The 26,227-nt window shown below is 39.3% G+C and overlaps 1 protein-coding gene across 4 annotated transcripts in view; it reads left to right on the top strand.

Moving 5' to 3' along the window:
* The window catches only part of LOC140198411 (solute carrier family 45 member 4-like), a 71,776-nt gene extending 53,086 nt beyond the window's left edge, over nt 1–18,690 (top strand). For all 4 annotated transcript variants that reach the window (XM_072259511.1, XM_072259504.1, XM_072259523.1 and 1 more), the window contains exons 4-8: nt 2,867–3,046; nt 7,912–9,002; nt 12,385–12,484; nt 13,885–14,096; nt 15,066–18,690. In XM_072259511.1, the coding sequence (XP_072115612.1) occupies nt 2,867–3,046; nt 7,912–9,002; nt 12,385–12,484; nt 13,885–14,096; nt 15,066–15,425 (1,943 nt within the window). In that variant the 3' untranslated portion in view covers nt 15,426–18,690. The remainder of the gene's footprint in view (nt 1–2,866; nt 3,047–7,911; nt 9,003–12,384; nt 12,485–13,884; nt 14,097–15,065) is intronic.
* The last annotated feature ends 7,537 nt before the right edge of the window (nt 18,691–26,227 follow it).

Here is a 26,227-nt window from a genome sequence, read left to right as displayed (position 1 = left end):
GCATGCAACAAGCCCTTCAACTAACTAGTCCATGCCGACCAAAATGCCTCATCTAAACTAGTCCTGTAAGTGTGTGACACATAACCTTCTAAAGCATTCCTTCCATGTATTTATCCAAATGTCTTTTAAAAAAACTTTATTGTACCTATTTCAAGACCTCTGGCAGCTCATTCCAAATTGATACCTCTTTCTGTGTTTTTAACTTCTTAAAAAAAAAAAAATGCCCCTCAAGTTCCGATTAAATCTTGTCCCTCTCACCTTAAACCTATGCCCTCTAGTTCCTGACTCCCCAAACCTGGGAAAAGACTTGAGTGCATTCACTCTATCTATGCCCTTCATGATTTATAAGATCACCTCTCAGTCTCCTACACTGTAAGTAATAAATTTCTAGCCTGTCCAAACTCTCCTTATAACTCAGTCCCTCAAGTGTGGCCTCACCAGCACATTGTGCTTAGTCAGGCTGTGGAGATTTTTCAGCCTTAATGTGCTTTATGGGTGCTGGTAACTTCTCTTTGGTAATTCACATCCTGACATCATCATTTTCTGTCCACAACTCTCATCCAAATATTTTGCCGTATTTGTTGCAGTTTTGATTTTTCTCATACTTGTGTTTTTTTTTATTTTTGCACTGTACTACTGCTGCAAAACAGCAAACTTCATGAATTGAGTCAGTGTCAATAAATCTTATTCTGATTCCCGATTTAATCTATGAGTGTCTGAAATAGCTTTGCTAATTTCTCATTCAATGAACTGATTTGAAGAATGCATTCCGAGTGCAGTTAATGGCGATTCTTCAGCAACACAAGATTTTGCTGTAGGAAGTGAGTATTCTGGGTATTAAAACAAATGTAATGGGTGTTTTTTTTTCTAACTTGAGGATTTAATATCTCGTGTGTACCCCCACGATCTTTTCAGCTACTTTTTGCAGAACCCTGGGCTATAGTGTATCTGGTACATGTGACTTGCCTACCTTCAAACCTTCCAGCTGCCCAAGTACCTTCTCCTTAGTACTCGTAACTACACTCACTTTTGCTTCCCAACATATTTGAATGTCTAACGTACTGCTAGTGTCTTCCAAAGTAAAGACTGATACAAAAATACTTATTCATTTTGTCTGCTATTCCTTTGCCCCACATTACTACCTCCTCAGAGTCATTTTCCAGCAGTCCAATATCTATTTTCATCTCTCTTTGTCTCTTTATATGTCTGAAAAAATGTTTGGTATCCATCCATTCATTCATTCATTCATTCATTCATTCATTTATTTATTTAGCATGCCTTCATATTTCGTATTTTTCTCTCCTGAGGCTTTTTAGCTGCCTTGTTAGTTGTTAAAAGCTTCCCGGTCTTCACTGATCTTTGCTATTTTATATGCTCTCTCTTTTGCTTTCATGCTGTCTTTGACTTGTTAGCCACAATTGCATCATCTTCCATTTAGAATACGACTTAATCTTGTGGATGTATCTGTCCTGTGCCTTCCAAGTTGCCCCCAGAAACTCCAGCCACTGTTGTTTTGCTGTCATCTCTGCTAGTGCTCCCTTCCTATCTTTGTCCAGCTCCCCTCTCATCCTCTGTGATTCCCTTCACTGTAGTTCTGATACATCTGATTTTATTTTCTCCCTTTCAAAATTCTATCATAGTATGTTCACTGTCCTCTAAAGGTTTCTTTACGTTAAGCTTCCTAATCAAATCTGGTTCTTTACACAACATCCAAGCCAGAATTCCTTTTTCTCTAATACCCCACACCCCATTAATTCTGTTTACTTCTAAAAATCCATTACAATACTCATGCCTTCTATCAAACTAGTATTTTTTTAAGTTTCATTCATTCACATGCTTTGGGGATTCCATAAACCTCTTTCACATGAGAAAAAAAATAGTAGGAAGCAATACATAGGAAATGTTTCCTGTTTGTTTTCCTTTCATAAAAAAATATTCCCAAGCAACTGTCAAAGGAGTTTAAATCCACATCCTATATTGTTAGAACACTTTCCGCTTATCAGATTCAAAATTTTAACCCACCTCCTGTTTATGATATTTAGAAGAAAAGATATAAGTAAACACCTTTTCACGTGTGTTTTAAAAAATAATAATAATCCAGTATTTTTCCCATGCCACTTTGGCACCAATGTAATGAACAATGTGTGTGCTGATCTGTAAAGAGTATGCTGAGGAGATTCATTGAGGATATTGATTAGTATAGAATGTTTCAGTTATGAGGAATGACGAAATAAAGCTGTGTTTGTTTTCCTTGAAGCAAAGCTAAATAGAAGATATTTTCCCAGTGGCAGAGGTGTCTGAGACTTGAGGACAGTGGTATAAGGTGATGAATACAAGGTTTAGAGGGGATGTGAAGAATTATTTTTATTCAGTGGCTGCAATCTTGATCTAGTGCCTGAGGAGCAGATTGAAGCAGATACTCTTACAGCATTTAGTCAGCATCTGGGCAAATGCTTGAATCACCAAGGCACAGTAGACTGCAGATTACATGCTGGTAAATGGGACTTTTAGTCAGTAAAGGCATGAGGGCTAAAACGCCTTGTTCTGTACAATTCTATGATGTCAATTTGAATTTTGTATTTTGCATTTGACTATTCATTTTAGTAAGTTGGACTCTTTGATATCTAATGGAAACTTTCACCAGTGATCGCACTTTAAGGTAAAACAAAGATTTGTAACACTGTAGATTAGTTGTCTGTTTAAATACTTCAGTTGACTTTAAACAAATTCTGCTGGTTTTCAAGATTACACTTAAATATTATTAATTGAAAGGTATCCATTGTGTGTGTTTGAAAATGGTGTTATAACTTTAATGCAAGCATTTCTGCCAATGTTTTTATTACAACAAAAAAAATCTATTTTTCAGGTCTGGCCATTGGAGACGTTCCTAACCATCAGCCAATTGGCATAGCCCTGACTGTTGTTGGTGTAGTAATACTGGACTTCTGCGCAGATGCAACAGAGGGACCAATCAGAGCTTATTTGTTGGATGTGGCAGACACAGAGGAACAAGATATGGCACTCAATATCCATTCATTTAGTGCAGGTTTGAAATCATCTGTTTTCAGTTAATTAACATCTAATTGCAGGGCACTTCCTTGTGTCTACCCTTTTCATCCTCATTCCCCCCCCAGCTGCCTCCTCCCAAACCCTCTTTGAAAACTGGAGGCTGTGATGGGCAGAGCAGAGTGAGGAGCACTGAACAGATTCTCAAAATCAGAGTCAGCCACTCTTTCCACGTGTGCTTGCTCTGCCATCACAGACAGCTAAAGCTGTGGTTCTGTCCTATTCATGTTTTTGTACATTTACAACTTTAAAATGACTCAGGTTACAAGCAGTTCTACAGAATGGAATTTTGTCCTAACCTGGGGATTATACATGATTTATATTAAGTAATTTGTGATCGTTCCATGTGCTTATAAAGTCTGTGATACAAAATACAAACTTGCGACGTGAAAGTATTCCCAGCCTTCTGCTTTTACTTTTGTGTATTCTTTAATTCAGTTTATCATCTGATGTAGATTATATGATGTTTTAAACTGGTTTATAACAAGGCCCCATTACCCTTGCTGGGGCATAGGCTGCTGACAGTAGCTCACCAGAATCCTCTGTCCTGGGCTGGTCTTTCAAGTTGTAGCCAGGTGTGGCCCATTGTGGTCTGTCCTTGCTCTACCAGGGATGAGAGGTTTGGAGCTTCTGTTGGTGTTTCTATAGCACTGGGTTTTTACAGGACGGGGTTGCTAGCCCCATTCGCAACCTTCCTCCTTTCGCAGCTGGGCTTGAGACTGTCACAGCAGAGTTAGTTTACACCATAGAAACATAGAAAATAGGTGCAGGAGTAGGCCATTCGGCCCTTCGAGCCTGCACCGCCATTTATTATGATCATGGCTGATCATCCAACTCAGAACCCCGCCCCAGCCTTCCCTCCATACCCCCTGACTCCCGTAGCCACAAGGGCCATATCTAACTCCCTCTTAAATATAGCCAATGAACTGGCCTCAACTGTTTCCTGTGGTAGAGAATTCCACAGATTCACCACTCTCTGTGTGAAGAAGTTTTTCCTAATCTCGGTCCTAAAAGGCTTCCCCTCTATCCTCAAACTGTGGCCCCTCGTTCTGGACTTACCCAACATCGGGAACAATCTTCCTGCATCTAGCCTGTCCAATCCCTTTAGGATCTTATACGTTTCAATCAGATCCCCCCTCAATCTTCTAAATTCCAACGAGTACAAGCCCAGTTCATCCAGTCTTTCTTCATATGAAAGTCCTGCCATCCCAGGAATCAATCTGGTAAACCTTCTTTGTACTCCCTCTATGGCAAGGATGTCTTTCCTCAGATTAGGGGACCAAAACTGCACACAATACTCCAGGTGTGGTCTCACCAAGGCCTTGTACAACAGTAGTACCTCCCTGCTCCTGTACTCGAATCCTCTCGCTATAAATGCCAGCATACCATTTGCCTTTTTCACTGCCTGCTGTACCTGCATGCCCACTTTCAATGACTGGTGTATAATGACACCCAGGTCTTGTTGCACCTCCCCTTTTTCTAATCGGCCACCATTCAGATAATGATCTGTTTTCCTATTTTTGCCACCAAAGTGGATAACTTCACATTTATCCACATTAAATTGCATCTGCCATGAATTTGCCCACTCACCCAACCTATCCAAGTCATCCTGCATCCTCTTAGCATCCTCCTCACAGCTAACACTGCCACCCAGCTTCGTGTCATCCGCAAACTTGGAGATGCTGCATTTAATTCCCTCATCCAAGTCATTAATATATATTGTAAACAACTGGGGTCCCAGCACTGAGCCTTGCGGTACCCCACTAGTCACCGCCTGCCATTCTGAAAAGGTCCCGTTTATTCCCACTCTTTGCTTCCTGTCTGCTAACCAATTCTCCACTCACAGCAATACCTTACCCCCAATACCGTGTGCTTCAAGTTTGCACACTAATCTCCTGTGTGGGACCTTGTCAAAAACCTTTTGAAAATCCAAATATACCACATCCACTGGTTCTCCCCTATCCACTCTACTAGTTACATCCTCAAAAAATTCTATGAGATTCGTCAGACATGATTTTCCTTTCACAAATCCATACTGACTTTGTCCGATCATTTCACCGCTTTCCAAATGTGCTGTTATCACATCTTTGATAACTGACTGCAGCAGTTTCCCCACCACTGACGTTAGGCTAACTGGTCTATAATTTCCCGGTTTCTCTCTCCCTCCTTTTTTAAAAAGTGGAGTTACATTAGCCACCCTCCAATCCTCAGGAACTAATCCAGAATCTAACGAGTTTTGAAAAATTATCACTAATGCATCCACTATTTCTTGGGCTACTTCCTTAAGCACTCTAGGATGCAGACCATCTGGCCCTGGGGATTTATCTGCCTTCAATCCCTTCAATTTACCTAACACCACTTCCCTACTAACATGTATTTCGCTCAGTTCCTCCATCTCACTGGACCCTCTGTCCCCTACTATTTCTGGAAGATTATTTATGTCCTCCTTAGTGAAAACAGAACCAAAGTAATTATTCAATTGGTCTGCCATGTCCTTGCTCCCCATAATCAATTCACCTGTTTCTGTCTGCAGGGGACCTACATTTGTCTTTACCAGTCTTTTCCTTTTTACACATCTATAAAAGCTTTTACAGTCCGTTTTTATGTTCCCTGCCAGTTTTCTCTCATAATCTTTTTTCCCCTTCCTAATTAAGCCCTATGTCCTCCTCTGCTGAACTCTGAATTTCTCCCAGTCCTCAGGTGAGCCACTTTTTCTGGCTAATTTGTATGCTTCTTCTTTGGAATTGATACTATCCCTAATTTCTCTTGTCAGCCACGGGTGCACTACCTTCCTTGATTTATTCTTTTGCCAAACTGGGATGAACAATTGTTGTAGTTCATCCATGCAACCTTTAAATGCTTACTATTGCATATTCACCGTCAATCCTTTAAGTGTCATTTGCCAGTCTATCTTAGCTAATTCACGTCTCATACCTTCAAAGTTACCCCTCTTTAAGTTCAGAACCTTTGTTTCTGAATTAACTATGTCACTCTCCATCTTAATGAAGAATTCCACCATATTATGGTCACTCTTACCCAAGGGGCCTCTCACGACAAGATTGCTAATTAACCCTTCCTCATTGCTCAAAACCCAGTCCAGAATAGCCTGCTCTCTAGTTGGTTCCTCGATATGTTGGTTCAAAAAACCATCCCGCATACATTCCAAGAAATCCTCTTCCTCAGCACCTTTACCAATTTGGTTCACCCAATCTACATGTAGATTGAAGTCACCCATTATAACTGCTGTTCCTTTATTGCACACATTTCTAATTTCCTGTTTAATACCATCTCCGACCTCACTACTACTGTTAGGTGGCCTGTACACAAGTCCCACCAGCGTCTTCTGCCCCTTAGTGTTACGCAGCTCTACCCATATCGATTCCACATCTTCCCGGCTTATGTCCTTCCTTTCTATTGCGTTAATCTCTTCTTTAACCAGCAACGCCACCCCACCTCCCCTTCCTTCATGTCTATCCCTCCTGAATATTGAATATCCCTGAACGTTGAGCTCCCATCCCTGGTCACCCTGGAGCCATGTCTCTGTGATCCCAACTATATCATAATCATTAATAACAATCTGCACTTTCAATTCATCCACCTTATTACGAATGCTCCTTGCATTGACACACAAAGCCTTCAGGCGCTCTTTTACAACTCTCTTAGCCCTTATACAATTATGCTGAAAAGTGGCCCTTTTTAATGCTTGCCCTGGATTTGTCGGCCTGCCACTTTTACTTTTCTCCTTAGTACTTTTTGCTTCTACCTTCACTTTACACCCCTCTGTCTCTCTGCACTGGTTCCCATCCCCCTGTTGTGAACTAACCTCCTCTCGCCTAGCCTCTTTAATTTGATTCCCACCCCCCAACCATTCTAGTTTAAAGTCACCTCAGTGGCCCCCACTAATCTCCCTGCCAGGATATTGGTCCCCCTAGGATTCAAGTGTAACCCGTCCTTTTTGTAACCAATTAGTTATTTCCAACAATGCAGTCACAAATGTATACAGAGCAAAGTCTCTCCAACAGTCATTCTTAATAATTCATTGTGACGTATACTGTATATTATCCAGGCTAAAATGCCAAAATAGTTTTGAGAGACTTTTTCACCCTGAGAGATCTCGGGTAAATCCACTCTTCTGGTAGTGTAGCACTCCCTCAATGCTACACCAGAACATCATCCTAGATTCAGCTTCTGGAGTAGAACCTAAACCTATAAAGTAAAAGTTAACAAAACTTGCTTTAAAAATTGTGCTATTTATTCTGTTGCATGGAAGAAACACTCACTGTGGCTATTCTAACTGGATTTTTCCTTTATTTTACTAATAATTTTACCCATTAATACTGGTGTGTTGTTTTTTTGTGTTGCTGCATTATTCTCCTAGTGAGGGAATCCAAGCTCTGGTATTTTGATAACCTGTTTATTATCATTAAATATACAGAATATTGAATTTTAGAGTGTTGTGTTAGCAGTCAGTGAAATTATTTGATTTTGTATATACTAGTTCAAACCGACTTCAGAAACCGAAACTGCTGAAAGAACCCGGCAGGTTAGACAGCATCTATAGAGGCAAAGGGATGTCAATGTTTTGGATAGAGACCCTACTTCAAAATTGAAGGTGTAAAGAGGAGCCGGCCAGTGTAAAGGGGTGAAGCAGGAGCTGGCTGGCAATAAGTGACCCAGTCGAGGATGGATTGATGGGCAGATAGGTGGGGAAGGGAGGAGTGAAGATTGTGACAGAGGCTGGAAATTGATTAGTGGAGGCAAGGTGGACGTGTATTTGCTTTTGGAGTATACTACCATAATCTGCACTAATTTGCTTTGGCATTTTTGCTTCCAATTTCTCCCTAGGTCTTGGTGGAGCTATTGGCTATATGCTTGGTGGTTTAGATTGGACACAAACCGCTTTGGGCCAGATCTTCAAATCACAACAGCAAGTCCTCTTCTTCTTCGCTGCCATCATCTTTTCTGGGTCTGTTGCTTTGCATCTTTTCAGCATTGAAGAGGAGCAGTATAACCCCCAACAAGACCGTATTGATGAAGAAACAGATGCACGGGCTACGGTTAGTGTGAATGATAGTCTCCCACCCCTCCCTCGGCTTGACCTGCCTTATGAAGAAGGACCTTGCACTACTGCAGTCTTCCCTGATGAAACTTACTCAGTACAAGATGGTAATCTCAACTTCCTGGATGTTAATATTGGACGGAGCCAAAGTGACTCTGTTTTGCACATGCCTGACGCAACTATAGAAATTGAATCAGAGTTATTTTTTTTGAGAGACATTGAACCTTCTGTTTTCCAGGACCATTGTGATAGCCTGCATCAATCTTCAACAAGCTTATCCAAAAGTAACAACCAGGAAATTACATTAAAGCTCAATCACATCTCTGGTTTGCTCAGGGAGCATGAATTTGAAGATGTTTTGAAAGACGATCTTACAACATCCAAAGTGGCAAATGGGCCATCTGATGACTGCACTAATGATCATATTAACCATAATACCTTCAGGATTGGGATGAAACCATCAACAACTAGCAGTTCCATGCGTAGGCGTAGGCATGTATTCTACAGGCAACCATCTCACACCTTTTCGTATTATGGCAAGGTGGGTTCACATCGTTACCGCTTTCGTCGTGCAAATGCCATTGTCCTGATCAAGTCTTCACGCAGCATGAATGACCTTTACGATCTGCAGAAAAAACAAAGGCAGCGTCAGAGACATAGGAACCAGAGTGGTGTGACCAATTCAAGCAGTGATACCGAAAGTGAGGAAGGAGAGTCGGAGACAACTGTTAAGCTTCTGTGGTTATCTATGCTGAAGATGCCAAAAGAGCTGATGAGGCTCTGTGTATGTCACCTGGTAACTTGGTTTGCTGTGATTGGAGCTGCTGTATTCTATACAGACTTCATGGGGCAAGTTATCTATAGAGGTAACCCAAAAGTAAGTTTGTAGATTTAGCTCTTTTTCTTTTACAGTATTATTTATATTCTGCTGTGTTTAGTACCAAGCCACAAATCCTGTTTCCATAAAGAATCAGCTTTTGAAAGCACCTCACATTAACTGCTTCTATTTGTAGTCTTCAAATGTACTGTAAGGAGAGTAATTATACTTGGACCACCCTTGATCTAACACCACATTTGTCTAGAATTTTAGCTTCAAGTGTAACAAAATATAGGTTACTCTTTTCCTTCCATTTTCATGACTGGTGGATACTGTAAATCAAATAAACTTCTGTCAGTTTAAAAATCGTGACACTTGGCATAAAATTCACATTGCTGAAAAACAGTGTATGTTATCAAGGGAAGATTAGGATTAAGAGCTAAGAATCCTAGCAGTCTTGATATTAAAAGAAATTTTCTTTCTTTATGTTATTATTTAATTATAATTGTTATAATTATATAATCATTGAAACTCAGTGATTACAAAATGGAAGGTGGCCTTCAGAGCCATAACACCAATACCAGCTCAAGCAGTAATAAACCTGCAGATTATTTCCATTTAGATGCTTATCCAGTGCTCTTCCTAGTCTACAGTTGAATTCCAGGTACTGTGATTCCTGGCACTGCATTCTGCACTTAAATGTGACATGAACAAATATGTTCTTAATATAAAAATGTTTACAGTCCTAGTGACTGAGGTTTGATCATGATTTCTGGCACTGTCAGTATATGCAGTTTTGTACATTTTAGTTGTGACTGTGGATTTTCTCTGGGTGCTTTGGTTTCCTCCCATACCCCAAGTTGTCTGGTTTGGTATTTATTTAGAGATACAGCTCTGTAACAGACCCTTCTGGCCCAGCAAGCCCATGCCACCATGTGACCTTCTCACCTGTACGTCTTTGGGATGTAAGTGGAAACTGGAGCACCCGAAGGAAACACACATGGTCACAGATGTACAAATTCATTACAGGCAGTCATAGTCTCTAGGCCACGATCTTGGAACTAGAATGTAATCGTCGGCATGGACACTGGTGAATAGGCCTGTTTCTGCGCTGCACGTTACTGCAACTCTGACAACAGATGTCTCTAGTCAGAGTGCATAAATTTAAGTAGGGATTAGAAGACTAAGAAGGGTTCTGAGGAAGAATTTTTTTCTTTAAACCTAGATGGTGGTTGAAACCTGGAACTCATTGCCACTGGAGTTGGTGAAGGCAGATAGTCACACAACATTCAAGAAGTATTTAGATGAACACATGAAATGCTTTAATATAGAAGGCTCTGCTGTGTAGTGGGATTTGTGCAGTTAGATGTTTGATGACTGTATGAGCCAAAGGGTCTGTTTCCATGATTCAAAAGTTGCTCATTCCTGAAATCCTTTAGATCAATCTCTGCATCTTTTCTATAATGAACAGAACTGGAGACTGAACTATGGTTATTTTGTAAAATTTTTTAAACCCAGGATATTATGCTTCTTTAAGCACTTATTCAACCTATCCCTTGGCTTTCAATAAACTTTTCACAGATAACCCAGATCTCTCCTCCTGGGTTGTGCCCTCTATTTGATATTACCTTATCTCATTCACACTATGACATGTTACTATTTCCCCTCACAGTCCACAATACTTTCAGGTTTTGTCACCTACATATTTGGAAATAGTGCCCTCTATACCAAAGTCTGCATCATTAATCTTTATGTTAATAAAAGTACCAACCTTTAGAGAACTGTCTATAGAACGCTCCCACACTCCCTTGAAATTCCCTGGTTTGCTGGCAAATTTATAATACTGCATCAAATCTTAAAAACCTACGAAGCATGTTGGAGCATTAATGGAATAACATCCAATAGTTTAGAAAGCCTGTAATTCCAATCGTAACAAAGTCTTGAGAATACTAGATAAATATTCTTATTGTATCTTTCTCTAATATGAAAAATAACTATTCCCTACTACTCCATTTCCTGTAATATTCAATTTTCTGTCCATGCTGCATTTCACCTTATTCCCCATGATTTTCAGACTTCAACAACCTAGGGTACAGAGCAGCTGTCTAATCAATTTACACACCTAAAGTGCAAATAACCTTCCTAATATTTTCATCATTTGTTAGGTCTTTGTTTAAGCTTTTGGCTGGCCTCTGTTTTCTGTGTTCCTGTCATTGCTTGCTCGCAATTCAAATCTCATCATGCTGGTTTCTTCCTTGTGGTCTCTGTGTATTTTCAACTAGTTAATTGGATATCCTTTTTGTTTATTTTGTTAAGGCATCTTATTTTAATTCAGTTAGATTTGTTAATGGACATGGTACAGAAAGCTACTTGCTTTTTATACGTGGAAATTTAAGCAATGTTTAGAAATAAAATACTATTCTGTATTTAGATTGTATTTAAGGTTCTTGAGGCCAAAATTCAGATTTCATAGATTCCCAGGCTGAAGTGGTATGGTTGTGCCTTCACTTGCATCACATTAAATTTGTTTTTGTAACTGGTGACTAATCTTTCACCTTCTGCCACCCTAAATTTTGTTGCATAAAGAAAGTCAGAGCATGGAGTTGTCTTGACTTGAAAAAACAGGATGAAATGCAAATGTGTGATGTGACCTTTTACTTTTAACAATATTCATATTTTTGTAACATCAACTAAATCAACTATAAAACAATTAATGGACATACTTTTTGCTGTGAATGTAGATGATATAGTGTTTTTTTCATTCTATCCCAAAACAGCTTTGAACTGTTTTCCTAAAAAAGCAAAATTAATGTAACAACATGTTTTCATATCCTATCGTATTTGCCTTACTGCATCTTTACCTTTGTTGGAACAAACCTAATACTTATATTTCCTACATCTGAAATGAATTGCCTGGAATCACCTAATAGTCATAATTTTCAACATTTTGTTAAACACGTTCCCTTCTGACCCCTTCTGCTTGGCCAGTTTCCTCCTATCTGACAAGCAAAACAAAGAGCTTGTATGCTAATTATTAAAATGAGAAAACAGCAGTGCTAACTTGTTGAGCATTTCTCACTTGCAGATTGACGACTTCTATATCACTTAACATGCAGTGAATTAAGACTTGTATATAGCTTAGCATGCGGTGTATTCTTAAAGGTTATAGCTGAAAACCTGGATGAGAACTGCAAAGGGGAAAAAATTCCTTTTCTCCCTGCCCCCCCCCCCAACTCCACCTTCTTCCTCACTCTGGCCTCTTAAATTTTCTCACCTAATTTCAGTTTCAGGCATAAACCCAGCATTCCATATCTTTTCTTCCATTCCTACCTAACCTTCATCCATAAACCACACCCAACCCCTCCGCCACTCTTCACATTAAAAGGGAATACAATGAATTATTAGTTGTGTTGATAGTGATTCCAATTATTTGTTTTTCCAGGGTCTTTCCAATTCTACTGAGCTTTGGAACTATAACACCGGTGTGCAGATGGGATGCTGGGGACTTGTTATTTATGCTATTACTGCTGCAATCTGTTCAGGTTAGTAGTAAAGATAATTGTGCTCAAATGGGAATAAATATTTCTACAGAACATACAGTAAGTCTTGTATTAAAGTCTGGATCTCCTGCCCATCTCAGTTTTGTGATTATGTAGGAAAGTTCTGTTTCTAAAGTAAATTTCCAAAATATAACTTAAAAACAAAATCAAAAACAAATGAATAAGAAGAGTATGCTAACACAACTTTTAGTATTTGGCTTTGCAATATTTTTCAGCTTTGAAGAAAGGTATTGATCTGCAGCTGTAAAGCCACAGGCAGTAATGTACAGATTATGGAGAGTGATTTGTTGAAAACATTTTAGTATAAAGCATAAGTCAAGTATTTACATAATTTGACAGAGGACTCTCCTCCTGTTTATTTAATGCTACATTTCAGAGCCATACAAAATGTATGTTGTTAAGAAGGATGTTTTAATATGTTAAAACTGGTTTGGCATGAGGCAAAGACAAATACTAAAACTGTGTTAGCATACTCCTATTCATTTGTTTTTGATTTTGTTTTTAGTCAGATTTTTCTCCATTTTTATAAGTGAGTTGGATGCAGAATGAGAAAATCAGGGCTAAATGGATGAGTACTTCTCATGCCTATAATCTCTTGTAATTTATTTAAAGTGTCCTTGGTGGGGAATCGCGTACTCTTCCAATTAAGTGTATTGGATAAAATAAAACTCCCAGTAACCTGCTATGCCATTGCTGGGAATCAACAATTGTATCATTTTTAATGCATGTATTTCTAAATGACAATAAACGAGGACTGAGTGTCCTCGTAATCTAATCCTGACACTTTAGCACTTGGTTGCTGTTTCCCATGTTTAGATAGGCTCTCAGGTCCCCGTTCCATGCTCCAGTTTAAATTCATCTGGTTCACTGAAAGATTTGTATTATATGCTGTATAAATTCTACAAAAATGAGAGTGTTTTGGTGCATTAATAGGACTAGAGTCAGATAGGCTGGTAAATCAAAGTCTAAGGGCTGCTGGATTATCAGAGTTTTACTGTATGTTGGACAATAAAGCTTGGGGTGTTTAAAGTAAATTGTATTTAAGCAAATTTGCTTTCTTAAAATTTATAAATTTAGTTTATAAATGTGTATAATGTGGAAGATGTGTGTAGTAATCGGAAGCATACAAAGTGGGCGTGTTCATACTGTGTACAAATTCCCTTTCTTCCAGTTTGCTACTTATAGTTTGTAATACTGGCCTAAGTATTGTCAAAATTCTGGGGCTAAAATTTGTGGGGAAAGTAAATGATGTAGTTACTTTTCGGTAATGCCAGCTCTTTGAGCAAATATATTGTGAGTGGATTTTACTGTTGCAATATCGTCTCATTATAGGAACCAAAGTAGTAATTCTAAACTTCTATTTTTTTCCCTTTTCCTGGCAGCTATTTTACAGAAGTACCTGGATACCTACGATTTGAGCATTAAAGTTATCTACATATTAGGAACACTTGGATTTTCAATTGGTACTGCAGTAATGGCTATTTTCCCAAATGTTTATGTATCAATGATAATGATCAGTACAATGGGAATAGTATCTCTGAGTATCTCGTACTGCCCTTACGCTCTTCTTGGACAATACCATGAAATGAAAACGGTAAGCAGCTTTTCCTTTTGCTGTTGCTATTTTAAAATTGTAGTGCTTGGCCAAAATTGTTACTAAAATGACACAAGACAAAAGATGAAATACAAAAAATTATTTCCAAAGAGTAAAGTAGTCCCATGTACTAGTTGTGTGAATTACATATTTCATTCAGAGGCACAAGAGTGCAGGTGATGAAATCTAGAGCAACAATCAATCTGCTGAAGGCATTCAGCATGTTGAACAGCATCAATAGAGAGAAAGGTGTTATCCACATTTTGGTCAAAACTTTGACGATTTCTTTCCGTCCACTGATACTACTCGACCAGCTGAGTTTCTGCAGCAGCTTAGCAAATCGTTGTGTGTATCCCAAATAACTGTGCTGTGTGTAATGGACTATAGTTATCCACTGAAGTGCACCAACACAAATTCGGATTAGAATTGTTAAAGTTAGAATTTAAATGAACCATTTAAGGTAAACCGGTCATTGTGTTATCATTTGTAAATGTGTAATATTCCACTAACCTAGAACTCAGAGATTTGAGTTACCATTTAACCTTGTCAGATATCAAGATTTAGTTAATCTCCTGCAATAAACAAGCTGCTGGAGGAACTAAGCAGGTCAAGCAGCATCTGTGGAGGCAAAGGGATTTTGTGCCTGATATTAAGGAGCAGGCAAGCAGTGACCACCACAGTTTGGGGTAGGGGGGTACAACTTCCCTGCATTCCTTTAAAACAGCCCATGTCACAACTTTCAGTAATGTGAAAACTGCATCATGTGTGCGTGCATCAAGAAACTTAAAAAGACGTTGATTTCTTCAGCTTTTTTCACATCAATTCCATTGGAGCAAATGTTATTCTGTAAATCAATTTTCTGGGTAGTGATTTGTGCATTCTGTGAGGGCAAATTCATGTAACCTGAATGGTTGTAACACATGCCACCTGTAAACTTATACAAAGTAATCAAATGTTTTGTTTTTACAGTATAGAAATCACAGTCCTGGAAACTCCAAGAGGGGCTTTGGAATAGACTGTGCAATCCTTTCCTGTCAAGTTTATATTTCCCAGATACTGGCAGCATCAGCACTGGGTAGTGTGGTGAAAGCAGTTGGTTCAGTTCGAGTCATCCCTGTTGTGGCATCCATTGGTTCATTCCTTGGCTTTCTATCTGCCTCATTTCTCGTGATATATCCTGGAAGTCAAGAAGACCCAGTGGAGGAAGGAAATAAAGAAACTTTAATGGCATCTTCAGTAAACAGTGGGAAAAGTACAGAGAAGCCGATTGTTTTGAAGTTGACTAGTAAAGGCACCATCTCTGAAGTGGAGATTGAATCGTCTGTTTAATAAAACATTCCAGAAAATGCATGATCAAAAACACACAATAAATTTCCTGTCTTTCATTCTTTTCTGTAGTCTTAACCCACTTTGTGGAAAAGAAAATTTAAAAACAACCATAATAGGTTCTGGTAAATGGCAAAATGGCAGTCTGGGAGTGTACATGGTGAACAAAATTGTTTCATGAGTATTTATTTTTATTTACATTTCAGGACATACATGATAATTTGTTTTTGTTTATCTTTGGATATAGTGAGGCATCAAGTAAATCGATTGATGTTGGTTACATGTCAATCCAAGCATAGCATTTTGTAGCAAGTGAAACATCTATTTTGCAGTAGGTACTGCTTTCCTTAAGTCCTTAATTACACTGTTGCTGATTCTCCCTTTGTGAAATTTTGACTGCAACCATTATAAACAGAGCATTAAAAAGTAATAGAATCGTTTGACTATTCTTTCTAGAAGTGGAGAGGTTTAATCAACAGTAATCTAAACAATCTAATTATTTGTCCGGGAAACTAAAATCTTTCAGTGGTCTTTCCTGTTAGCCCATTAGGTTAAATAAGTACACTTATTTATCCAGTAAATAAGAAACACACTGCTGATATTTTCACTTTGGACAGCACATCACAGCTTCCAACTTTTTCCTGACAAATGTCTTGTGGCAAGCCCTACACACATTTGACCAATATGCTTGAATAAGATGGAATTTAATATAATAAGCCCTAGTTAAATCACTGAGAATTGTCTGAGATATTTTTGTAAGAAATTTAAAATATAGGCTTATAAAGACCACATGTTGCCTATGATATATTTGTTTCCAATAGCAGATGTCCAGATTTGCTGTACTATTTTTGATAACAGATTTACATTTTTGCAACAACAACTGCAAGGCATTCCTTTCCTTCCCTGGGTATCTCAATAAAAGAACAAACATTTAATAATAATGTTGCAAATCAGTACAATTAATTTAGTCCACAAAGACCAAGCTAAGAACTTGCCTTAAATGCAGATGACTTATAATTATTGCATGGCCTTGATGCCTGTAGGTCTTCCTTTATGCTGCCCGTTAAGTGTGTTTGTATGTGCTCAAATTACATATTTTTGGTCCTTTGTCTGAAACTGTTTTCACGGCTGCTTTATGATCAAAGATACATTTCTACAAGGTTGAGTGACCTGGAGTTTCTTTCCTGTCTTGGCCTGTTGCACAGCTTCAACTCTCCCTCTTGAGTTTGAGGTTGGTTACGTTTATGACTTCATACATGAAACACTGGTCACTCCAGCAGTAGAGTATTAGAATTAACAGCTTAGTAAACCTACTATGGAGAAATTTATTTAATATATGAAATAAAAGCATAGGAAAACTAATTGGAGCAGTGCTTTGAGAAGTATTACATGCTAGCCTTTTGAAAACTGAACATGGCCTGATGGTTACAATTTCTTGTAGGTGGCTGAAGGTTACCTGTCCTCTCAGGAAAAGACTGCAAAAATGTGGCATAAAATCATGTATTTTTGTTGTGCAGAAACTCAATGCTGGACTGAAAGTGAATTGCTCAGCACAGCCTTGATACTTCCAGAATTAGCCTTAGCTTGATTTTTAGGTTTAGGAATATAATTCAGAATGATTTTCACTGTGATGAGGCTGTAGTAAAGACTGAGACTGACACTAACCACTGAATTCTGTTTTATTGTGTGCAGATGAATCACACATTGCAATAATTCATCAACCCACCTTAATTGTGAAATCAACATCTCAATGCATGCAGAAACATAATGGCATTATGTGTAAAATCTGTTGTGAGTTACAATGAATCCACTATTGCTTTGTGATGGGTAGACTCAGTGCAAGGAGTGTATTTGGAAGAAAAGTACAAGTTTACCAAAGCAAATAGACACAGTAAATGGCAGTAGAATCCAAGTTTAATGCACTGGTTCTACACTGACAAGATGTTGACTACTAAAGCAAAACTTTATGAATGTACTATGCGTGGTTCTTTGAATGCTAAGGCAATCCAGCGGAAAATTGCACACTGTTCTTCATCAATTTAGAAATGTTTGTCATATTTATTTCGCTATTATATTGAGTGTTTTGTTTTGTATTAAAATACCACCAAGCTTACCATACCTGTTCTGGAAAAAAATCTCAGTTTGTATTTGGTGCATTTTCTATTTTATACATTTTGGCAATTACCTTTTAAAGTGGGGGAGAAAAAAGATAATGTGCTGGGCCCTTGATTTTCTGAGTAGCTGCTTTCAATATTATTGCTAACTCCTGCCCAGCATAAGTGAAGCAATGTAACTGTTTAAAAGTGCTTATAATATACTTTGAGGTGAAGATAATGAATCAATAATACATTTAAAATATACTCTGCAATTTGTAATAACATCAGTTTTATGGCAAGTGGGGAAAATCTGTTAAAGTGCATGTTCAAATTTACTTATATTAATATTGACCAGGTCCAAATATCTTAATGTGTTTGAGTGGCCTGACTTCATTTAATAAGGGATGTGCCCGATCACACTGTCTGTACTAAAAAGTGTCCAGCTGTGATGATGATCAATAGATAACTTATTTTGTGTGAACAGGTCCAGCATTCAAGATCTACAAGAAAAATGCATTTTAGCGTGTCTGTTGCTTGCCAGTTTTCTGTTCTTAAAGTGCAGCAAAGATTGTGCATTTATCCCATCAACAATATTGAACTTGCACCTGACCAAAAGTAGCTGTTCTCAAATTTGCACAGCATGCACATTTCTTTTCTGTATTTTTCTAAAGGACTACCAACATTGTTTCAGATCCACAGTTTTAGGAGGCCAGTGTCACTTCGTAATTGTTGAACTACACTTGGATGAAATGGAGGTCTAAAAACATTGGTACCTCCAAAATGTGTCATTTGCTCTAGCAAGACATTTCATTTTAAGTATGGTTCCATGTGAACTGGCTAAAAGACGACTGCTTTTGTAATCAACTTATTAAGTTGGGTCACTAGTAGCTCTTGCTGAGTGGAAATATTAAATGTGTTAAACACATGCTTTAGTTTTAAAAAGGGGTAAAAGCAAAGAATATTTAAGAATGATACAAGTGACTTAATGGCATAAACTTTATATTTTCAAGCTTTGTGTTAAGAAATAATGAGTCATTGCATGAAACGGTGACTGACTGTTGAGCACTTTCCATTTTAACTGTATGCTTGATTTTAAAAGAAAATTACAAAAGATTCTATTCTTCCATATAGTGTTTCAATATATTTCATGAAAAATAAATTGAAGTGAAATTTATTTTTGTGTCCACTTCTGTTGTCAACTACCTTTAGCTGCTGCTGGTATATTCAATGTTCATGATTGTTGTAGATTTCCTCCTTAGTTACCTATCAATTAGTTCTTGATAATACTTTAACGTATCTGTGGAAATGGTGCTGCTGAACTGGGTCCAGAAATCTAAGCTAATAACCAAAAACAAACGTGTGAAACTTCCACAATGGCAGCTGTCAAATTTAAAATTAGTTTATTGTTTTTGTCAAATTCCTATTCAACTTAAAGTATCTGCTGCTGTAACCTTGTCTGGCCACAGGTGGCTCCAGATTCACCAGACAGTAACTTCAGTGGAATTCATTTTTCTCAGATGGTATTCAATGCCACAGACAGCTGTGGAGGCAAAGTTATTGGGTATATTTGAAGCAGAGGTTGATAGGTTCCTGATGAGTAATGGTGTTAGAAGTTAGGGGGAGAAGGCGGAAGAATGTTATTGAGAGGTTTTAAAAAAAAGCATCTATCAGCAATTACCAAATGACTGAGTAGATTTGATAAATGGAATGGCCTAATTCTACTCCTATCTATGGTCTAAATTACTGAACTTTGGTAGGTTTTAAACAAGCTTAATATTTTCTATTTTCATCACTAGTTACTACATGTCTTTGCTTTCTGGCAAATGCTTAATGAACGTTGTGGAAGTCATTGCTATTTTTCTGGGGTAAGAGAAAGGGGAAATGTCACATTAATCTTTTTAAGGCTACTGAAAGAGCCTTGTCTACAACTGGTGGCTATATAGCCCATTTCAGGATCATCTGAAAGCAGCCACCTGATGACTGATTCTTTAAGCACTATATATTGTAAAGAATTAGGGAACTGACAAAATTTACAGTGAATATTTTTTTTTAATGATGCTGCTGTGTAAGTCTACCTGATGACTGGTTCTTTAAGTACTATATATTGTAAAGAATTAGGGAACTGACGCTGCTGTGTAAGTCTACCCGATGTGCAAATGTGTAGAATAGGATGACCTGTGTGATGATTAAAATGAAGATATAACACTGCAGATGCTGGAACCTAGAGCAAAAAAAAGTTGCTGGTATGGTCTGCGGCTGTGGAGGAAAATAAGCAGTGGATATTTCAGGTCAAGGCCCTTCAGCTGGCCTGAAAGGATGAAGGAAAGATGGTCAATATATATAAAGGTGAGGGGAAGGGATGGGACAAAAGACAGCCAGAATGTGGAGATGAGCAGAGGGAAGAGTAGGACAAGGGACAAGGGATAGAGGCTGGGTCATGATGAATGGAGGCAACAGGGAATCGGATAAGGATTTCCTAGATAAAGGGACATCCCAAATGTCCTGGAGTGGAAGATATCCTTTAGAGAACAAGCACTGCAAAGATAGAGAAAATGAAAGAAATGAATGGTGTCCTTAAAGGAGATGCTGGGAGTTGTGTTTGCAATAATTCTTTTTTGATAGGTGTCAGTGCTAATTAAGGTTTTTAAAATTATCCATGGGTCTGGTGAACATTGAAGTGCTTCTAAAGTCTCCAACTCCTTCGTGGCAAAGGGACAAAACTGGTCTTAAAATCTAATCAATCAAATTCTTGCAAAAGAACATTATAGTGCACTTCCTTGCATCCATATGGATCCCTGCAATATTATTTAGGTTCCCATGTTAAAGGAAAATTGGAGCTCTCTGCAGTATCCTTGTTAACATTTGCCTCTCCAAACAACCTGCTTCACTATAAATAAATTTTGAAGAACCATGGTTGTGAAAGGGTTCAAAGTACCTTCAAGTAGTTTGCAGTCACTCATCAGACAGAAGAAAAGATTTTGAAAGAAGGGACAAACTACAGTATATTGCATTGCTGGAAAGAGCCACACAGTCTCAGTGAATTCTACTGAAATGTGGGGGTGGAAGAGATAAACCATCAATAAAATTCATCAGAAACTATTATTCTTGTTTGATAAGTTAGTTTCAGGACCACAATGGTATTTGCATAGCAGAAATAAAACAATTGCATAAATAGAAATAACGTGGTGGATGATGTGGTAGGTGGTGGGGGCCATTTGAGACCAATAGTCGATCAGAATCCTTTTAGTAACTGGTCTTCAAGTTCTAAACTGCAGGAAGGCAAATTTCATCACTGAATCAAGGCTGAAAGAAAATTATAGCTGGAAATTTAACGTCCAAGCATGCACATTCTGTTGAAAGCACGGGCAGAAGCTGGTTGCTGTTGGTAAAAAATGAAATGAACTCATTAGAAAAAGCTGACATAGGGCCATAAGGTGTTGAATCATTGTGGATAGAGCTAAGGAACTGCAAGGGTAAAAAGACCTTGATGGGAATTGTAAAGAGACCCCTGAACAGTAGTAAGGATGTGGTCTACGAATTACAATGTGAGATATAAAATGCATTTCAAAAGAGCAATGTTACAAGTCATACGGGATTTCAATATGCAGATAGATTCCAGGAAGGGCAATTCCTAGAGTGGGTATAAGATGGATTTTTAGAGCAGCTCATGGTTGAGCCCACGAGGGGACCAGCTATTCTGGAATGGGTGTTGTGCACTGAACCACAATTGATTAGAGAGCTTAAGATAAAAGAACCCTCAGGGATGTGATCATAATATGATCAAATTCACCTTGAAATTTAAGGAGAAGCTAAAGTCAGTATTACAGTGGAGTAAAGGGAATTACAGATACTTGAGAGAAGAGTTGACCAAAATTGATTGGAAAAGAACAGGGATGACACAGAGCAGCAATGGCTTCTAAATGGAGGGAAAATGCCAATAATGGAAGCGCAATGGGACTTCGGAGCCCTTGTGCAGGGCTCCCTCAAGGCTAATTTACAGGTCAAGTCTGTGGTGGGGAAGGCAAATGCAATGTTAGCATTCGTTTGAAGAGGACCAGAATATAAAAACGAAGATGTAACGTTGAGACTTTATAAAGCACTGGTGAGGCCCTACTTGGAGTATTGTGAGCAGTTTTAGGACCCTTATCTTAGAAAGGATATGCTAAAACTGGTAAGGGTTCAAAGGAGGTTCACAAAAATGATTCCAGGAGTAAACAGTTCGTCATATGAAGAGTGTTCAATGGCTCCGGGCCTGTATTCACTGGAATTCAGAAGAATGAGGGGTGACCTCATTGAAACGAATTGAATGGTGAAAGGCCTTGATAGAGTGGACGTGGAGACGATGTTTCCTAAGGGAGGGGAGTCTAAGGCCAGAGGATGCAGCCTCAGAATAGAGATGAGGAAAAGTTTCTTTAGCCAGAGAGCAGTGAACCTGCAGAATTCTTTACCACAGGCAGGTGTAGAGGCCAAGTCTTTATGTCTATTTAAGGCAGAGGTTGATAGATCCTTGATTGGTCAGGACATGAAGGGACAGGGGAAGAAGACAGGAGATTAGGGCTAAGAGGAGAATTGAATAGCCATAATAAAATAGAGCAGACTCAATGGGCCAAATGGCCTAATTCTGCTCCTATATCTTATGGTCTTGCGGTTCCTTGTGCAAGTGACATTCCTCACTTGCAAACCTCAGTCAGTTTGGATTGGCAACAACATTTGAACTCTTGGATATCTCCTCCACAATCTCCATCAGCACAGATGCACCACTAGGGTGTAGCCCCTGCTCTACCCACTTTACTTTTATAATTGTGTGGCTAAGCACAGCTCTAAAGCCATACTCAAGTTTGCTAATGACACCACTGTTGCTGGCCAAATCAAGGTGGTGATGAATCAGCATATACGAGCGAGACTGAAAATCTGGCTAGTGGTGCATAACAACCTCTTACTCAATGTCAGCAAGACCAAGGAGCTGATTACTGACATCAGGAGAAGGAAATCAGAGGTCCATGAGCCAGTCCTCATTGGAGGATCAGAGGTGTAGCGGGTCTGCAACTTTAAATTCCTCAATTATTTTGGAGAACCTGTCCTGGGCCCAGCACATCAGTGCAATTATCAAGAAACCTCTACTTCCTTAGAAGTTTGTGGAGATTCAGTTTGACATCTAAAACTTTGACAAACTTCTATAGATGTGTAATGGAGAGCATATTGACTGGCTGTATCATGGCCTGGTATGGAAACACCAATGCGCTTGAATGGAAAATCCTACAAAAAGTAGTGGATACAGCCCAGTCCATCACAGGTTAAGCCCTCCCACCAATGAGTACAACTACAGGATCACAGCGTCCATCATCAGGGACACCCACCACCCAGGGCATGCTCTCTTCTCCTGCTATCAGGAAGAAGGTACAAGAGCCTCAGGACTCACACCACCAGGTTCAGGAACAGTTATTACCCCACCCATCAAGCTCATGAACCAAAGGGGATAACTTCACTTGCCCATCATTGAAATATTCCCACAACCTATGGACTCACTTTCAGGGACTTTTCATTTCATGTGTTCGATATTTATTGCTTATCTATTTATTATTATTCTTTCTTTCTTGTTGTACTTACACAGTTTGTCTTTTGCATACTGGTTGAATGCCCAAGTTGATGCAGTCTTTCATTAACACTGTTATGGTTATTATTCTATGGATTTACTGACTATGCCCATCAGAAAAGGAATCTCAGGGATGCATATGGTGACATACATGTCCTTTGGTAATAAATTTACTTTGAACTTTTAAGTTCTATTAACAATCAAAGTGGTAATCTATGCATGGCGCCACAGGAAATCGGTTAAGTCTTAAATGAATACTTCTCATCTGAAGAAGAGTGGGGATAGTGATATCCTGTAACATAGCATTACAAGAGAGGTGGTTTTAGAAGTCTTCGAACAAATAACAGTAGTTAAATCCCTGGGACCTGATCAAGTGTATACTAAGATGTATGGGAAGCACGGTAATGTTTTCTGGTGCCTTGAGAAATTTGTGAGCCAGAGGTGAGATGTGGTAAGACTGGAAGATGTTGTACTTTAGGGCAGTAGGAATAAATCAACTACAGGCCATTATATCAATGGTGGGAAAGTTATTGGAAGGCATTCTGAGAGACAGCATTTTCTTGCATTTGGAAAGGCAAGAATGATTACGGAGAGTCAACAAGGTTTTGTGTGTGGGAAACCATGCCTCACAAATTTGATTGAGATTTTTAAAAGAGGTGACTTAAGACAATTTAGGAAGGCTAAGCAATAAATGCTGTCTACATCAACGTAAACAAGGCCTTTTGCAAGGACTCACATGATCGGCTTATTCAGAAGGATCCAGGACGTGCTGGGGGCAGCACGCAAGCATCGCTGTTCTTTCAGCACCAACACAGCATGCCCACAGCTTACTATCCCCAACCCACACGTCTTTGGAATGTGGGAGGAAACTGGTCACCTGGAGGAAACCTTGTGGTCATAAGAAGAATATATGGGATCCCTACACACAGTGCTGGGAACTGAACCCCGATTTTACAGCTTGTAGTCATGGGGAGAATGTACAGGCTCCCTACACACAGTGCTGGGAACTGAACCCCAATTTTACAGCTGGCACTGTAAAGGATTATGTTAACCGCTAAACTATCATGCCACCCCTCAATTAGACATCCCAGTATAGATCACAATGGCATCATTCTGTCACAGCCTGCAAATAGTTTTTTTTTCCCATTTATACTTTCTACAAAATAAGGAAAATTATTTGAGCAGATAAAGAATTTATATCAATAGATTGTTTGGAATGGCACAGTAGTGTAGTGGTTAGCATAATACTATTACAGCACCAACGACCCAGGTTCAATTCCACTGCTGTCTGTAAGGAATTTGTACATTTTCCCGTGACCGCATGGCACTTCGAGTACTCTACTTTCTTCCCACATTCCAAAGACATACTGGCTAGCAGATTAATCGGTCACACGGGTGTAACTGGGTGGCGCGGGCTTGTTGGGCCAGAAGGACCTGTTGCTGTGCTGTGTCCCTAATAAGAAATTTACAAAGAAACAGTGCAACTGCTCCCCCTAGTGGAAAGGTTAGAAGAGAAAGCAGGATCTCCCAGTTACCACACATTTTAGTTTCATGTCTCATTCCCATTCTGATATGTCTATCCACGGCCTCCTCTACTGTAAAGATGAAGCCACACTCAGGTTGGAGGAACAACACCTTATATTCGGACTGGGTAGCCTCCAACCTGATGGCATGAATATTGATTTCTCAAACTTCCACTAATGCCCCACCTCCCCCTCGTACCCCATCCGTTATTTATTTATATACACACATTCTTTTTCTTTCTCTCTCTCTCTCTCTCTCTCCTTTTTCTCCCTCTGTCCCTCTCACTGTACCCCTTGCCCATCCTCTAGGGTTCCCCCCTCCTCCTTTTCTTTCTCCCTAGGCCTCCTGTCCCATGATCCTCTCATATCCCTTTTGCCAATCACCTGTCCAGCTCTTGGCTCCATCCCTCCCCCTCCTGTCTTCTCCTATCATTTTGGATCTCCCCCTCCCCGACCTACTTTCAAATCTCTTACTAGCTCTTCCTTCAGTTAGTCCTGACGAGGGCTCTCGGTCCGAAACATCCACTGTACCTTTTCCTAGAGATGCTGCCTGGCTTGCTGTGTTCACCAGCAACTTTAAAATGTTTAAAGTTGCAAGGTTGAGGTGCAGTCCTATGGATCCTGAAAGTCACATTTCACTAAGAACTTTTCTTGAAATGTTCAGCATTTCTCTTTAACCTCTGTATTTCCAGCATATGTCTTGTTTGGGAGACTTAGCTCAAATGGTAGAGTACTTGCTTAGCATGTGAAAGTTTGTGGATCAATGAACTCATCTGAACTCATGGATAGAAACATAGAAAATAGGTGCAGGAGTAGGCCATTTGGCCCTGCACTGACATTCAGTACTGTCATGGCTGATCATCCAACTCAGAACCCTGTACCTGCCTTCTCTCCATACCCCTGATCCCTTTAGCCACAAGGGCCATATCTAACTCCCTCTTAAATATAGCCAATGAACTGTTTCCTGTGGCAGAGAATTCCACAAATTCACCACTCTCTGTGTGAAGAAGTTTTTCCTCATCTCAGTCCTAAAAGGCTTCCCCTTTATCCTCAAACTGTGACCCCTCGCTCTGGACTTCCCCAACATCGGAAACAATCTTCCTGCACCTAGCCTGTCCAATCCTTTTAGGATTTTATACGTTTCAATAAGATCCCCCCTCAGTCTTCTAAATTCCAGAGAGTATAAGTCTAGTCGATCCAGTCTTTCATCATATGAAAGTCCTGCCATCCCAGGAATCAATCTGGTGAACCTTCTTTGTACTCCCTCTATGGCAAGAATGTCTTTCCTCAGATTAGGGGACCAAAACTGCACACAATACTCCAGGTGTGGTCTCACCAAGGCCTTGTACAACTGCAGTAGTACCTCCCTGCTCCTGTACTCGAATCCTCTTGCCATGAATGCCAGCATACCATTCGCCTTTTTCACCGCCTGCTGTAGCTGCATGCCCACTTTCAATGACTGGTGTATAATGACACCCAGGTTTCGTTGCACCTCCCCTTTTCCTAATCTGCCACCATTCAGATAATCTGTTTTCCTGCTCTTGCCACCAAAGTGAATAACCTCACATTTATCCACATTAAATTGCATCTGCC

This window comes from Mobula birostris, chromosome 1 (genome assembly GCF_030028105.1).
Source record: "Mobula birostris isolate sMobBir1 chromosome 1, sMobBir1.hap1, whole genome shotgun sequence".
Lineage (NCBI taxonomy): Eukaryota > Metazoa > Chordata > Chondrichthyes > Myliobatiformes > Myliobatidae > Mobula > Mobula birostris.
Note: the sequence above shows the minus strand (reverse complement) of the source record. Positions and strands in the feature narration are given on the sequence as shown.